Below are 15896 nucleotides of genomic sequence, written 5' to 3' on the forward strand. Positions count from 1 at the left end.
TATTTGGCTCTTGGGCTTCATCCTCCCGCTGCAGTGCTGGGAGCGACAGTGAGCCGGCGGGCGCGAGCAGGTTGGGTGCAGTAGAGCTCAGAGGTATGCTGCTCGTATTTGTCTGCTGCTGCAGTTTTTCACTTATTGCCCTAGTTGCGACACATTCTCTTTTGCTGTGCAGCGAGGCTGCCGTAACCAGCGGTCCCCCATTCTCCTAGTTCTGCATCTATCCATTTGGCGTCCTGGTGCGTTCCGGTCATCGGCCACCATGATAAGGGTTGCTGCTGTCCTGGCTCGGCTCCGGGTGGACTGAGATGTGTCATACTGTCTCAGGTCACTGTATGTGGTTACAGCCTCAGGCCCAGTTCGAAGGCGTCACGCCATTATTGTGCCCACACCACGAAATCCAGTCCGAGTCCAGCAGAGTTGGCTCACCTGTCTTCTCTTGATTTAACACATTATTTTCCTTTATTGATTTAAATATCAAAGATTGTTTTGTGGATTTAATTTAGGTTGCACTTAGTTTATTATTTGTTTGCTAATGGTTTAGATTGTCTTTATTGCATTAAGCTGATTTTGGGTTAAAATATTATTTTCTTTCTTTGTTTAATATTTGATCCAAACCTAAGTTGGTTTATATTGTGGTGTTAATTTTCTTAAATTCCTTAGTTGTAAACTGAATTTGTTATTTCCTTTTTTTTTGTGATATATAAAATATTTCTATTTTGTTCTGATATTTTCTTTGGGTTTCTTTGGTATTAATTAATTGATTAATTGTGTATTTGGTTTCCTTTTCTTGCTTTTTAAACCGTAGATTCCCCCAGAGGTCCCCACACTGTGCCTTGTGTTAATTTTGTGTTTTTCTTGTTTTACAACAGGTGCTGAGGCCCAAGCGAGTGGCAGTCCTCCCCTGGTGGTGGTGTTTGACACAGTCTTTTGGTTGCAGTGCACTGTTGGTTTATAGTTTGGATTTTGTCCCTTTTTGAGTTCCCTGCCGCCATGGTGAGCCCCAGCTCACCATTGTTTCTTTTGCCAGTGTGGTGGCTCTATCTGCATATTCCCCCTTGGGTCAGCTAACCCTGCAACCCTCCTTTATTTTAAGGTCATTTTAAGCCATTTTGTTAAAGTATATTTCTTTGAAACCACGTCCTCTGGCCCTCGTGATTGTACAAACCTGTGTTGGATAGGGCTGCAACGATTAGTCGACGTAATCGATTATGTCAACAATAAAAATTTGTAGACGCAAAACTTTTGCATTATACCGATGCCTAGAGTCTTATGCCGTTCCTCGGAGAGGTGGCCAAAGTTATGTCGATTGCTGCTCAGCGGCTTATACCGATGCCTAGCCTTATGCCGTTCCTCGGAGAGGTGGCCAAATTTATGTCGATTGCTGCTCAGCGGCTTATACCGATGCCTAGCCTTATGCCGTTCCTCGGAGAGGTGGCCAAATTTATGTCGATTGCTGCTCAGCGGCTTATACCGATCCCCAGACTCTTACCGTTCCTCGGAGTGGTGTGCCGCTGTTATGCCGCTGATATTCCACCGACACATGACGGTGTGTGCCGCTAGAGAGCGTTATGCTCCTGAGAGACTGTTGGATGGGTACCGTCCCCTGATGGATATGCAAATGTAATGCCACTGGGCTGGTTTTACGACAAGTGCTGCCGTAAATGTATACATTGTTGTAGTCTTTTTTGACAATGCTAACTTAGCCTACGTTCCTTTATTTACGGCAATGTGTTATGTGTTTCTTTTGGATGTTATGTTGGTGGGATGTAGGCATATAGACAGTAATTACACGTGGGATTCTTGCAATATGATAGCAAAGTAATATGTCTAAATTTGGGCCGATACACTACTTAAAGCTAATGAAAGCGATAGCCTTAGCTAACATGGCTACTGTTAGCCCAGCCACCGTAGCCAGTCTGACTAATCGATAGCAGAAACTTTGAGCCAACCAACTAAACAATACTTACTGACAGGCTTCCTTTACTAGGAGAACACAACAATACATTACTTCGTATAAAAAATTCAGTCTGAATCATTGTATCAAACAACTGTTGGAAATTAATGTATTGGGGTATTTTCTATGATCCACCTTCAGATAGTCTGAAATGACAATCCACATATGTATTGTTTACACCACATATTACTGTTAATTCAAACATTTGCTTGAGAGTGAAGATTTAGTTACATAGACTTACTAGTATATGAAATGTGTTTCTATGAGTATTTTAGGCTAATTGGACGGGGGTAAAATACATAACAAACATTAGAGGGTGTAGTCATTTTTTATTGTCAAAAACTCTCCATAACACAAACAGATAACCATTGTTGAACAGGTCAGGAACGATTAGTTGCTGGAGGGTGAATGGTTCAGCAGAGAGACCTGGTGAAAGTAGGAGGAGAGAAATGAGAGAGAGTGAGGGGGGCAGAAAAAAACAGAGCTTGCAGAAAAGCTTGAAGAAAATTTACAAAAAAGTCTAGTTCGTTGCTTTCTTCTTGGCAGAACACAAATGAACCGTTAGTACTACACTAGGGATGAGAGATTCATTAAGCCTGACAATGACACACTGAAAGGATAATGGTAACAGGTGTGAGGCATATTAAAAACAGTGACTTCAAACTACAAAAATATAGTCTAGAAATGGTTGTTTTGGTGTTAGAGGGTTATAGACACTGTGACTGATCTAACTATTAATCACAGTCATGGCCTGTGGGAAGTTTTGGGCCAATGAAAACCCTATGTGGACAAACAAAAATTCTGCTGCAGGCACAGGTTTGGAGAGGTGACCATGACCACTGGGCTGAACAGCGTGCATATAGATAATGCTATAGATAATGTGTGAAACATCAACCGCTAAAAAGGTAACTCATACTGAGTAGCGTTTGAGAAGAATGCTTAGTATTTTATGATTTTTTTGCAGTTGGCTGCAGACTGCAGTTGGCCTCACAAACAATGCCCGGGTCCCCCACTGACGCTGACACTGAAAATGACCCTTACCTCTTGCTTGACCCCCACTGACACCATATCTCTTTCACTTTGTTATCACTTATGGTTCTGTCTGTCTCGTTATCATGTTGTCTATTTATTGTTTATTGTTTGGCACATGTAGCTTCGAGACCAAAACAAATTCCTTGTATGTGAAAACCTACTTGGCAATAAACTTCTTTCTCATTCTGATTCTGATTTTAAGACCAGAAGTTGTAATTGAGTAATATTTTAGTAATGTAACTGTATTCATACTTTAACACAGATTTTCAGTACTCTTTCTACCACTGGGTTTCTCGTACAGAGCTCATAGCGCTTACCAGAGGGGAGGAGTTTGAACAGGTTGTGTCCAGTTGTGCACAAATGTTTCCTACCCGTTTTAATCGCCTGGTTCCTCTGTCGGAGCGCAGGTATGGCTACAGAACGCTGGGTGAGGTGGCTCACTGTAGTACCCACGACTCTCTCCTCTCCTCCCTTGCCCAATATATCCTTGAAGAAGAAGAGAGATATGAACAGTTTAGGTTGACATTACAACACAAGTGTTTGCTGATATGAAATGTAGCTCAACAAAGCCAAAAAACTGCAACCGAGCGCACTGTTATGAATCAGAAAACTGGCATTTATACCTCCAGGGAAGGATTTGTATAGCAATCCACAGGCAGTGCAAGGTTCAATAGTGTACATGCTTTTGAGTTCTTCTTGAAAAGCAGAAGAAAACTTTTGAAGATTCACAACACCTATTGAGAAAAAAACAAGACATTAATACATAATTAAAACACAGAAGGAGGCTAGTGAGGGAGGCCACCAAGACACCTATGACTACTCTGAAGGAGTTAAAAGCTTCAGCAGCTGAAATGGGAGAGACTCTGTATACAACAACTGTTGCCCGGGTTCTTCACCAGCCAAAGCTTATGGGAATACTTTTTATAGGCACTGTATATACATTTGCTTACGTTATTGTTACTTACTTTGTAGCCATCTGTAATGTGCTCTCTTCCGGAACCATTTACTTTGATACAATGTCCCTAAACCTCTTGCATACAAGTGCAATCTTTGCGATGGCCATGTCTCCTTCCATGAGGACGACTTCCAGAAACACCTCCACAAGAAGTTCATCAGAAAGCTGTGCAGACAAATTCAAATAAAATTTTAAAAATTACTGCACCAAAACTTTACTTGAGTATTTATCCAAATTAGAACACTGATGTACTTTGTACCTTTTGGCATATATGTGGATGTGTCGGGTTGCACAAAATGTCAGTGAATGATGATGATCGCTTATGACTGGTAATTACTATGCAAGTAAAAATTGTAGTTATCATTGAATAATAAAGTACCTCCTCAAAGTGCGTTGTGTGAGGCCCTCCTGTTGTCTGCACACATTTGGCACCTGGGGCAGTTCCACTTTCCAACCTGCCAAGTCATGGAAAAGGCATTAAGTTTATTTGTGGAAGCTTGAATATGTAACTGCAGCACTTGAACTCTTTCGTGATTAGTTGAAAAACAGTGGTGTGATGATACACCCAGCTCATGACAGAGACACTACATGATTTTGGGTTCACGAGAATGAGACGTTTTTTGAACACTATTTGCAAAGACAACTTTGAATAATACTAAAAAATAGTGTTTGCACAAAATGCAAAACAATGCTGATCCATCGTGAAATGTTTTAAATAGTTCTTATCTTGTAATGAACGTCATTTCAGTTCTAACGTGTGACCTTGTTACTGAACTCCTTTCCATAAATTCAAATGAGAAATTAATAGATAATAATAATAATAATAATAATAATAATAGTCTCTCAATACTTAAAGTGCAAACATAGACTGACAAATTTTTTGTTCAAGCGTGATAAAGACAGCTGGCTACAACTACAACGACAATTCGCGTAAATTGTCGGTCACAGTAGCAACACCATGGTTTAGCATCTAAAGCTCGCAGTCACTCGCAGATGCTTGTAAAACTTCGGCTATGCTATCTGTGGGTGTCTTTGCATAGTGCTCATGTTAGCCGCAGTGTACGGCACTATTTTGTAGTATTAGTGCTTATAATAGTGCTTACATGTTGTTCCCGTCTTGTCTGTCACCGTGTGCCGCTTATTGCTTCCACCAAGCACTCTAAATGTTGCCAGTTGAACGTCAGACTCTGTTATACGAGCTGCCGCTCTGCATTTGTTCTGTAGCTACTCATATCGCAAGACAGCTTTTAACCTCCACGAAAAATAGCTTAACGATTTTATATCGCGAGACCTCGTGGTACGGGATGATTGTTGATCACTATACTAATTTGTGACATTTGTGATGCTGCAATAATGTCATTGCTTAATGTATTAGAAAATGACATAGACTTTATTTTCTTCAAAATTGCTCTGGGGGCTTCTGTTAGAAATTCAAAATGTTTTTTATTTTGAGATGTGTATTTTTGTGCCATTTTTAGACGTTCTATTGTTTTAAAAAAATATATTGACACTTTTACACAGTAAATGTTTTTATACAAAAATGGACTACTGTTATCAAATATCCACTTGATTTGACAAATTTGGATGGGTAACGCTATATAAATAGAAGACAGACTTGAAATATTGCCCTATGCTTTACCACTCACTACAATCTTTGTTTCACTTACTTGCAAATACTATTTCTTAATGTTAATACATTACCATTCCATCTTGTTCCACAAAAAGGTGGTACTTAGCAGAATACATTCTGCTTCATACCGGCAGATACTGAACCGCTGTGTCAGCCACTCGATGACTACCTGGAACAATTTTTTTTTTTATTTGTCATTGTGGTTTTATTGTCACAATTCATTTAATCCCCCGGGCAAGAAATAATTAACTTTTTATTTGTCTAACTTGGACACAAAAGTATATGTTGTACTTACCTCTGGCAAAATGACCTCATTTAAGTAGGCATCTCTTTCAGCAACAGCCACTTGTTTGGCAACAAGCCCTTCTAACCTGACAATGAGTTCTCCTGTCTGAAATATTGATAATGACAACATTAATATTTGCCTTTATTTTCATATTGTATGCGTTTCATACGTAGAGACACCATGAACAATTTTTTTCATTTGTAAGGTGTTTATTAATATATTAGCATTACATGCATGTATAATCTTTATCTTTATGTCGTCAAAAACAGACAGGTGGTCACATAGAATGCTTTCAGTGTTGGGTCGTATCCTGTGTTCCTGAACAGGTACATTCTGTTTGACAGAATGCGACCTGACAGAAGATCTATCTCCAAACACTGAGAATACAAAATAGTTTAATCAGTCCAAATACCTTTAAAAAGCAACATGTCAGGTTTGAAAAAGGATGTCATTATTCTTTCAAACCAAACCCCAAACCCAAAAAGGGAAATCTGTCAGTAATACCTTGATCTCTTTGTCAGTCAAAATGCTGTCTGCCTGGGTGGATTCCACAATATCTTTATCCCTGCAAGAAGTAAAAGCATGAACTATGAGGTCGGCTTGTAATTGCCATATAGCAAAGACATGTATTTGAGAAAATGTTCCTAATTGACTTTTGAGCTGGAGGACAACACTTAAAAACATTGTAATTTCTTTGAAAGTCAGCTTGCTAAAGTACCGTACTACTAGCACAATTTAAAAACATCACTGTTCAACAAATTATGGTCATATTTCATACAGTAATGACAGAACAATAAAATTACAGCAAATTATTTGAGATATTTTCTTAGTTTTTAAAAAAAAAAAATTTTAGGTTATTTAATGGAACATGTTGCTGAATCCTGTCCTCCTCAAATTTTATTTTTTCCAGGTCTTCTTTGGTGAGTGGGAAAGTCTGTGTGAATGACAAAAAATAAAAAAATAAAAACATAAATAACATTACTCTGAATTCTCTTTGAGTAAACATTGGCTTTAAGCGAAAAGTTTAATATATCTGACCTGAACACTCAGGCCTTTTATCATCTCAGCCGCATTGTGTCTTCTTAGAGTTCGACACTGGTTGAGGGAGAGATCGTCATTGCTGACATCTCTGTTTTGGACCTCATTCTCAGCTGCCTTTTTTTGGGATAAAAACATAGTCACAAATGGCATACAAGACAGTTATTTCTTGTTGTCATCCTGTTTGTGTGTTTTACAAATGATGACAGCTCCTAACAAAGCTGAAACAGTTTACTTACCGAGCACACAAAGATCCCACAGTTATCATGGTCTCTCTGCCTCCACTGCTTTGGGAATGTGACCTTCCATCCCTTGAGCCCTCCGTGGTTTCTGAAGACATTACTTTGATAACAAAACATAAGGGGTCACATTTCTATGACAGTAATTCCCTTGCCTAAATTTTTGAACCACCCTCTGAATTTTGTGTCTTCACTTCTCACCTCATTGTTGTTTGAATCCTCAAAGAATCGTACAATCTCAATTCTTTGTTTGAGAAGTCTAGTACCTAAGTCATAAAGATACCAGAAGCACATATATCTGCAGTTACATCTTTTGTTTTGTCTAACAGAGAAAAAGTAATGCTTTTGATAGCCACAGTGATAACTTCTAACCAAGTTATCGGTGCATTTATACATTTATATATTGTCCATCAGTCTCTGTCTTATCACACCATTAAGGCTATACAAAATAACATATCAATTATACAGTACATCATTACAAATTAAACCTAATGTTCTATGACTTTTTTATTGCAGCATGTCCACTGTGTGAGACCTATATTTCTATGCTGGACTTGAGTAAATATGATTGTCTTCTTAAAAGATAAAAATGCATATTTACATGTCAAATATGAGCTCAACTACCATGGGGGAATGCAAAACTCCCCTTTAGTAACTGATGAAATGTCTCACATTACACTTATTATTTGTGTTATTTATTAATATTAGTGTTCAAAATTTCTTGCATAGTATTTCAAATATAGCATCATATGTTTATTGCATTCTTCATTCTGAATGCATGTTTGGGTGATAACTTTTATACTACTTTGGCTACTGTTTACCTGCTGTTCACTTTAATTCTTGAAGTAAAATTACACACAAATTTAACATGTTGCTAACACTGTGCTGCAGCAAACATGGTCCAAGCATCTCTTTTGAATAATTATATTGATATACATGTGTTTAACATCATTTTTATGACATGGTTGATGTGCTGTCATGTTGGCCTACCCAAAGGATGAAGTGGTTTCCAGTCTCAGGAGTGCTGTGACCCACAAACCTTGGCAGAAATATTCGGTCTGCAGTCTAGTGCAGTGGAGACAATAGCGATTTCAGTATTAAATGTCCATGTTAAAAAGACAGATTGTAAAGACATACATCTTTCAAGAATGGCAAACCCACCTTTAAGTGTTTGACAGTTTTGTCCTGGACATGGCCATTTCTTATCCAGTCCCGACTCCACAGAATGTTGTCAAAGTGAGCCAAACTCACAGACTGTGCAGTGGGGATAAAGATTTATAAGTGTTACTGTCTCCTACCTTTACTGAGGATGTTGTGTTTGTTCAGAATTGACAAAAGCATACACACAAGTACTTCATATTACCTTACTGCAGGCCCGTGTAATCTGTGCCACTCTGAAATTGACAGCCTGAATAAAAAAGATGGTGATATCAGTTTTTGCAGGATTTAGCACATAAAAATTGTCACCACACACTTGAATGCACACTGACATGAGCCACAGCATTTATCTTTAGTCAGACTGCATGTCTGACTGTAAACATATACGTCTTAATAGATTTAATAATGTTAACAGTACTGTCATACTCACATCATCTGTCAGCCACGGCATCGTCCATGAGGTGTCGTCCAGTAAATCCAGAGGGCAAACACTCTTAATGTCTTTTATTGAAATCTGGAAGTTTCTCCCGATTTTAGTCAAAACTTGATTTTCGTCCCGAGATCCAGTTAGAAGACTTTTCAAAGTGCTCTACAAACAGCAGTGTTTTCTATTAGCTTATACAATTCATAATCATTATGGAAGTACAAAATGAGAAAAGTTATGTTCACATTGTACGATTTTCAAACTGTTTTTATGTGAAAAACATCAGATGCAGCTACTAACCTTGTCCTCTTCAGATATGCAGTAGTTGCTGGCCTGAAAAGTGATGTCTTGGACCTTGTCTGCTGGAACAGCAATAGGTGGCGGTGGAAGTGGCAGTGTCCCACTGCCAGATGTTTTCACTGAAAATATACATATTGAAAGGCATATATTATTATTTGGTCTTTACACATGTATAAAGGCACTATTCCTTAACAGCGGTGTTATTTATAATGTAAGGGTGTATTGCATGTCCTCGGTTGTTAAATAATGGAAGAGCAATGCAATAGGTTGCATCCTGTGTGCTGTGATCACAGAAATACAGATACTTTTAGTTTTTCACTGTCATAGTTGTGCGGGTGGTTCATAGTGTCACAATGTTTTTTATAATACAACTCCTATATTTCTACTCCCATATACTAAACACACCACTTGAGTCTCCAGCTGGTCCAGAATGCTGCAGCACGTGTACTGACAGGAACTAAGAAAAGAGATCATATTACTCCTGTATTGGCCTCTCTGCACTGGCTCCCTGTAAAATCAAGAATAGAGTTTAAAATCCTTCTCCTCACTTACAAAGCTGTTAATGGTCAGGCACCATCATATCTCCAGGAGCTCATACTACCCTATTACCCAACTAGAGCATTACGCTCCCAGAACGCAGGCTTACTTGTAGTTCCTAAAGTCTCCAAAAGCAGAATGGGAGCCAGAGCCTTCAGTTATCAAGCTCCTCTTCTGTGGAACCATCTTCCTGTTTTGGTCCGGGAGGCAGACACCCTCTCTACCTTTAAGAGTAGACTTCAGACCTTCCTTTTCGATAGAGCTTATAGTTAGGGCTGGCCCAGGCCTGTCTTGGACCAGCTCTTAGTTATGCTGCTATAGGCCTAGTCCGGGGGACAAATGACACACTGAGCTTCTCTCTCCTCCTCTCCTCTCCATCTGTATACATTATGCCTGTATACATGCCCCATCTCTGCATGTCACTGACTTCACTTCTTCCCCGGAGTCCTTGTGCTCTCTAGTCCTACAGGCTCCCATGGATCCTGGCCGCGCCTGGGTCGTGGATCGTGGATGCGCCTACTGCTATGGCCCTGCCTGATCATGGATGCGCCTACTGCCATGGCCCTGCCTGACACCCACCACTACTGTCGCTAATATTAGTCATATCTCTGTTACATAAATCAAATCAAATCAAATCAAATCAAATTTTATTTGTATAGCCCAAATTCACAAATCACAGTTTGCCTCAGAGGGCTTTACAATCTGTACAGAGACGACACCCTCTGTCCTTCGACCCTCGATTCGAGTGAGGAAAAACTTGCCCCAAAAAAAAGGCCCTTTTAACAGGGAAAAAAATGCGGAAGAAACCTCAGGGAGAGCCACAGAGGAGGGATCCCTCTCCCAGGACGGACAGACGTGCAATAGATGTCGCATGTACAGAGCAGATCAACGAGATCACAATGTATTCAATTATAAGCGATGGTTGACAGGAGTGAAAGTACATAAAGATGTATTACAGCCTCTATTATATTAAGACATGGCATTGAATTTAGTGCCAGCGGTATAATTTCCTTAAATTTAGCTACAGCACTATCAGATAGACATCTAGTGAAGGAGTTTTTGCCTAATGGTGTGTAGTCCAGTAATAGAACTTCAAAAGTTATTAAGTGATGGTCTGATAAAAGAGGATTCTGTGGAGAAACTGTTAGATTTTCAATCTCGATACCATAAGCTAGAACAAGATCAAGGGTGTGGTCAAAACAGTGAGTTGGTTTATGTACACACTGAGAGAAGCCAATAGAGTCTAATAATGAGATAAATGCAGTACTAAGGCTATCATTAATGACATCCACATGAATATTAAAATCACCTACAATAATTACTTTATCTGATTTGAGGACTAGACTTGATAAAAACTCAGAGAATTCAGATAAAAATTCTGAGTAAGGACCAGGTGCTCGATACACTACAACAAATAGAACTGGCTGTAAAGTGTTCCACGTTGGATGTGAAAGACTCAGAACAAGGCTTTCAAATGAGTTATAATTTAATTTAGGTTTAGGAATGATTGACAGACTTAAGTCATAAATAGCTGCAACACCACCTCCTCGGCCGGAGCCTCGAGGAATGTGAGTATTAATGTGACTGGGTGGAGTCGATTCATTCAGGCTGACATATTCTTCAGGATGCAGCCAAGTTTCAGTAAGACAGAATAAATCAATATTACAGTCTGAAATTAAGTCATTTACTAATACAGCTTTCGATGACAGGGATCTGATATTTAGGAGTCCGCATTTAATACGTTCCACTACTATTATTGTAATGCATTACTACATACTATCCTTACCGTTAACCACTACTACTGTTATCACTAGTAATCACATTTCCAGCATTGTTGTTGCTGTGATGCCTCTTTATGTGCTTTCATTCCTGTCAACCATCCATTATAATTGTATACATTGTGATCTCGTTGATCTGCTCTGTACATGCGACATCTATTGCACGTCTGTCCGTCCTGGGAGAGGGATCCCTCCTCTGTGGCTCTTCCTGAGGTTTCTTCCGCATTTTTTTTTTCCCCTGTTAAAAAGGCTTTTTTTGGGGGCAAGTTTTTCCTCACTCGAATCGAGGGTCGAAGGACAGAGGGTGTCGTCTCTGTACAGATTGTAAAGCCCTCTGAGGCAAACTGTGATTTGTGAATTTGGGCTATACAAATAAAATTTGATTTGATTTGATTTGACCACTGTTGAAAACATGTAAACAAACCTGAAGACCTGAAGACCAGTGTGCCCAGCGGACCCAATGTCAGGGGCACGGATGACAGTTTTACTGATGTCATCAAGGAATTTGTTGTTAATGCAGCAGTTGTGCATCTCCAACAAAATCCTCACTGTCTGCTTGAAATGTACCTCGTTCATTTGGGTGAGCGAGTACCTGGTAGCTGCTAACTCGCAATTCAGCTGTTCTGCTACAGATTTGGAGCGTAAATTGGGGCACAAGTTCAAACTCCTTAAACTTTCCTCTGGTCTCTTCTGGTGGAAACGGTCGTACAATTCGTACCTCTCAGTGGTTTTGGTAACTGGATGGGGCAGTATCCATCGGTCATCGTTTTTTGTTGGTGGTTGTAAGGGGGAATGTGTACTGAGGTTTTTTACCCAGGCCATTTCAATTTGGAGTTTCTTTTCTGCTGCACTTGCCAAATTGTCTGTGGTTGGTGGACACAATTGCCCTGCTTCGATTGTTCATGTGTCTGGCAACTTGGCCAGACACATCTGAGATATAGCATGTTGGGAATGCTTTAAAACTAAGCAAACCATCAACATGGTCCCTAGCGGACTCAGTCCAGAACAAAAAGTTCAAATAGTAGACCAGTCCATGAGGGCAAGAGAAATGCAGTACTCCACCTGTAAATAATAAAAGAAAGCATAAACATAGAAAAAAAGACCAACGACACATAATCATTTTAAAGACATCTCATTTTGAAGTCTAACCTCCAGTCTTTTGCAGCTTCAAGAAAAGCTTCGGGTACACTTCCTTGAAGTTGACGGGCTCCTCCAACCTGTTCACGAGGTCAGTGACAGATCCCTCATCACTGACACCAAGTGCATTACAGGCCTCCTGCAGGTCTTTCTTTAGAGGCTGTGGGTGTTTTGGACAGTAGTAGTTTTTTTGTATTACATTGTTTAGACAATATAAATGACGAAAATAACTACTGACATTTTCAATATAACACACCTTCTTCAATTCAAGCAGGGACAGAATCGTGTCTTCATCCAACTGCTTTGCTGGCACTTTTGAATCTTCTTTTCTTTTTTTCATGCCTTTCTTTGCCTCTGTTTTTGGCGGCATGTCCCCCTTTCTAACATCCTCCCCCATCCAAGGAGCCAATGTTGAGTATGATGTCTTGGTCTCATATGGGTTTCTAGTTGATGTACCTGGGATATTTTTAAATGATAAAAATAACTTTCATTAACATTAACAACATACTCTATGTAATTTACAGATATGCAGGCCTGTGTACTGCGTGTGATATGTAAAATCAATCCAATTGTACTGTTTTCCGGTTACTCTGAATAACGTGTTTTTTCTTTAGCTCACTCACAGTCCTGGCTACCTTGACAAAACTTAAAATGCACAATAAGTGACTTTAAATGAGGGAAAACATACAAATCCCCTCAAAGAAATAACAACACAGAAGACAGCACCTTGGTCCCAAAAATAAAATGTAAATCAGTACATGTGCAGTAAGCCAACAGAAAAGTCCTATATTCATTACTACAAAATATGAAATTGGGCTGATTTTAAATGAGCATTTCTAGCAAAAAGTGTACTGGAAGCATTCATGATCGTTGTTGTGGACTGATGGCTGTGATCTGTATGCACTTTTTATATCAAATGAATTATGTGAATAACAGTTTACTCTGGACAGAACTCACTTAAGGGTATACTCCCTCTTGTGGCATAAGCGAGCAACAATGTGGTAAACTTTTATAACAGGTATGTATAGTCCTGTCTAGCTTTGATTATAATTTTGGCCACAGGCAAGTGATGAGATGACAGTGTGAATTTTCTGTACAGGCCATTCAATTCTTTTGGATGCATACTTAGAAGAAAAATGAGGGTTGTGAGTGATAAAAAAAATTGAGTCTTATTCTACAAAATCTATGTTGTATTTTGTGAAAACGCGAGGATATCTCCCTTTTTCAAATTAGACGACAAACCATAATTAAAAGAACACTCTTTTTTCCAGTTTTCGTTTCAGAATAGGCAATTGATTGATATGAAGGTACACAGATAAGCTAATAATTACCTCACAAAAGTTCACTTGGAGCTTATAAAAACAAATCAAAGTTATGCCAAAAGTGTTTTCAATTTTCCGTACAAGAACAATGTAAATCAAATGTTAACAGTTTCTGTTTGACGAACCCATCCCCTTTCCTTGAGCCATTTTTGTCTTGTCATGTAAATGTGGTTATGGGGCCTAGGATAGGAACTTTAAATGTCTAATGCAATAAACTAACCTGATATAAACCCCTCGGCGATCATTTCCTTGTCTAGCTGTTCCCATGCGCTGTTGATGTTGATGCTGAGGTCTTCTTCTGTGAGAACCTCTGGATCAGGCCTCTTAAATGTAGAGACTGCAAAAAGTCATCATATTAGCAACAGCAGTGTAGAATGATATAAACAATAGCTGTTCTTGATAATTAGCATAATTGCAAACAACACTAAGTTTAGTTAGATGTTCATGTATACACTGCAGGCTCACCTGGTATGTCAAAGGCTACCTTCCAGTTTGCATCTGCGATAATAACTGGAGGGCAGTCCCCACACTGGTAACAACTGAACATGAATCTGAAGTCTGTCAATGACAGAAAGTGGTGTAAAGCTCTTCGAACCGTTTGGTGGTGGAAACGGTTGTCATTGAAGAATGACAGGGTTGACGGCATGCGACCAGGAGCGGTTTTGTTCTGAGAAATGCATAAAAACCTGAGTCAAAAAAATACATCCAATTGCTGTTGTCACACACAACAGTCCTGAGACATAACTTTTCTGTTACCAATAACCTCAACGACAACTTAAAATAGAGAGTAAGTACATTTAATGATGTCATAACACGTAAAGCATTATATAGTGTCTAATTTCAATGAAAAGTAGCTTAAAATAAAGACCAAAGGCCCCTGGCAGTAGTTCATCATTATTTGCATGACAGATGACGTTCAATAAAGATTTTCACTCTAAACATTAACACTTTGCAGAAAGCAGAAGTTCACATAACGGGAGGGTCAGGAAGACACGGTCATTGAAATTGTGGAACCCAGACTTGTAGTCCTGAAAACGCACATGGTTCTTGCATATGGGACACTGCTTGATGGCCACGGAGATACCTGTAGATCATTTAGGGTCAAATGAAACAAGATGACAAACAAACACAGATGAAGACTTAATATGTACAGTATGTGTAACATAATGATTGACAGACAGACAGACAGACAGTCAGAAAGGACAGACAGAAACAGATGCATGTTTTTTAAACTATCAACATCACTTGCCTTTTTTAATGTATGTGTAGCCATAAACAGTTGCCTGAGTGGTAATGATGTTGTAGGGCAGTAGATCTGGTGGTGTGGGTCCCGGACAATATGGGCAAGTGGTCTCTTCTGGAAAGAAAACATTGGGGGGATCCTTCTCTTTACTTCTGAGATCCACTGGTAGCTCCTGGAGTGGTGGGATTTTCTTTTTAGTATACAAATAGTTGGTCATTTGACATACATTTCTGTCATTTTCGGCATACGCTGAAATTTCAGCTTCCAACATGTGTATTTCTGTTTCCAGATCGTCTATGTCATTTATCAGGATGTCTGAATTAGGCAGGAGAAGATCTGGGGATTCCTGAAAGATCCACCACATTGCCAGCATGCGGTGGAGACAACAATGTGATTTCCCAGTCCCTCTACACTGGCAGTTCCACTTACCAGACACTGAGTCAAAGGTTACTCTAGTGCGCCCACATTTGCACCAGTTATCCATCTGGCCAGTGTATATAGAGAAGAACACCCATCTTTTGGAGTATCCCATGTCACCATAAAAGAGGGGGTATACTGTGTCCACTACATTTTCTAAGGCAGCTTTATGCATGCTCTCACACTGGTCAGACCACTCCTGTGATATTAATCTTTTTTTTCAGTTAGAGTAATTCCATTGCCAGTCTAGCATACTACTTAAATATTGTAAGGAATACTGTAAAATCATGGAAACCACTTTTTTTTTTCCTTGTGAGAGCTTGTATGCGAGCAAAACTTACCAGCCATGTCTTCAAGTCATCAGGTAAACACTGTCTCTGGTATCAAAGAGTGGTACTGACCTCACGCAACACACTTGAACTATGGGTAATGGCTTAGCGCTGATC

General features: G+C 39.4%; 1 protein-coding gene and 2 long non-coding RNA genes across 4 annotated transcripts; all 3 read right to left on the reverse strand.

Moving 5' to 3' along the window:
- Positions 1 to 1681: 1681 nt before the first annotated feature.
- LOC311253802 lies at positions 1682 to 5953 on the reverse strand. Of its 2 annotated transcripts, XR_014621921.1 has the most exons (7): positions 5867 to 5953; positions 5643 to 5740; positions 4321 to 4396; positions 3952 to 4106; positions 3610 to 3720; positions 3358 to 3472; positions 1682 to 2380 (listed from the first exon to the last, which is right to left on the reverse strand). It is a non-coding gene; the product is annotated as an uncharacterized lncRNA (long non-coding RNA). The 2 variants fall into 2 exon arrangements; XR_014621922.1 differs by having other exon boundaries at positions 5643 to 5953.
- A 686-nt stretch (positions 5954 to 6639) lies between these two features.
- Positions 6640 to 9120, reverse strand: LOC311253809 (uncharacterized protein). The gene is made up of 9 exons (XM_084384278.1): positions 9017 to 9120; positions 8723 to 8881; positions 8498 to 8542; positions 8296 to 8388; positions 8125 to 8199; positions 7336 to 7400; positions 7135 to 7237; positions 6896 to 7012; positions 6640 to 6791 (listed from the first exon to the last, which is right to left on the reverse strand). Exons 2-9 carry the CDS (start codon positions 8741 to 8743, stop codon positions 6684 to 6686), a joined length of 627 nt encoding a protein of 208 aa, XP_084240404.1. The 5' UTR covers positions 8744 to 8881; positions 9017 to 9120; the 3' UTR covers positions 6640 to 6683.
- Positions 9121 to 12841: 3721 nt separating this feature from the next.
- LOC311253808 lies at positions 12842 to 14426 on the reverse strand. The gene is made up of 3 exons (XR_014621926.1): positions 14256 to 14426; positions 14011 to 14127; positions 12842 to 12924 (listed from the first exon to the last, which is right to left on the reverse strand). It is a non-coding gene; the product is annotated as an uncharacterized lncRNA (long non-coding RNA).
- Positions 14427 to 15896: the final 1470 nt, after the last annotated feature.

The sequence above is a fragment of the Pagrus pagrus genome (assembly GCF_965226575.1).
Source record: "Pagrus pagrus genome assembly, contig: HAP1_SCAFFOLD_47, whole genome shotgun sequence".
Lineage (NCBI taxonomy): Eukaryota > Metazoa > Chordata > Actinopteri > Spariformes > Sparidae > Pagrus > Pagrus pagrus.

What these genes read in the sequence shown, in the direction of transcription:
- LOC311253809 (XM_084384278.1), bottom strand. Translation starts at nt 8,743, where the DNA reads ATGCCGTGGCTGACAGATGAT. An exon ending in TTACACGGGCCTGCAGTAAG is followed by an intron (nt 8,389 to 8,497) that starts GTAATATGAAGT and finishes CCCACTGCACAG; the next exon opens with TCTGTGAGTTTGGCTCACTT. An exon ending in GAAACCACTTCATCCTTTGG is followed by an intron (nt 7,401 to 8,124) that starts GTAGGCCAACAT and finishes TTTATGACTTAG; the next exon opens with GTACTAGACTTCTCAAACAA.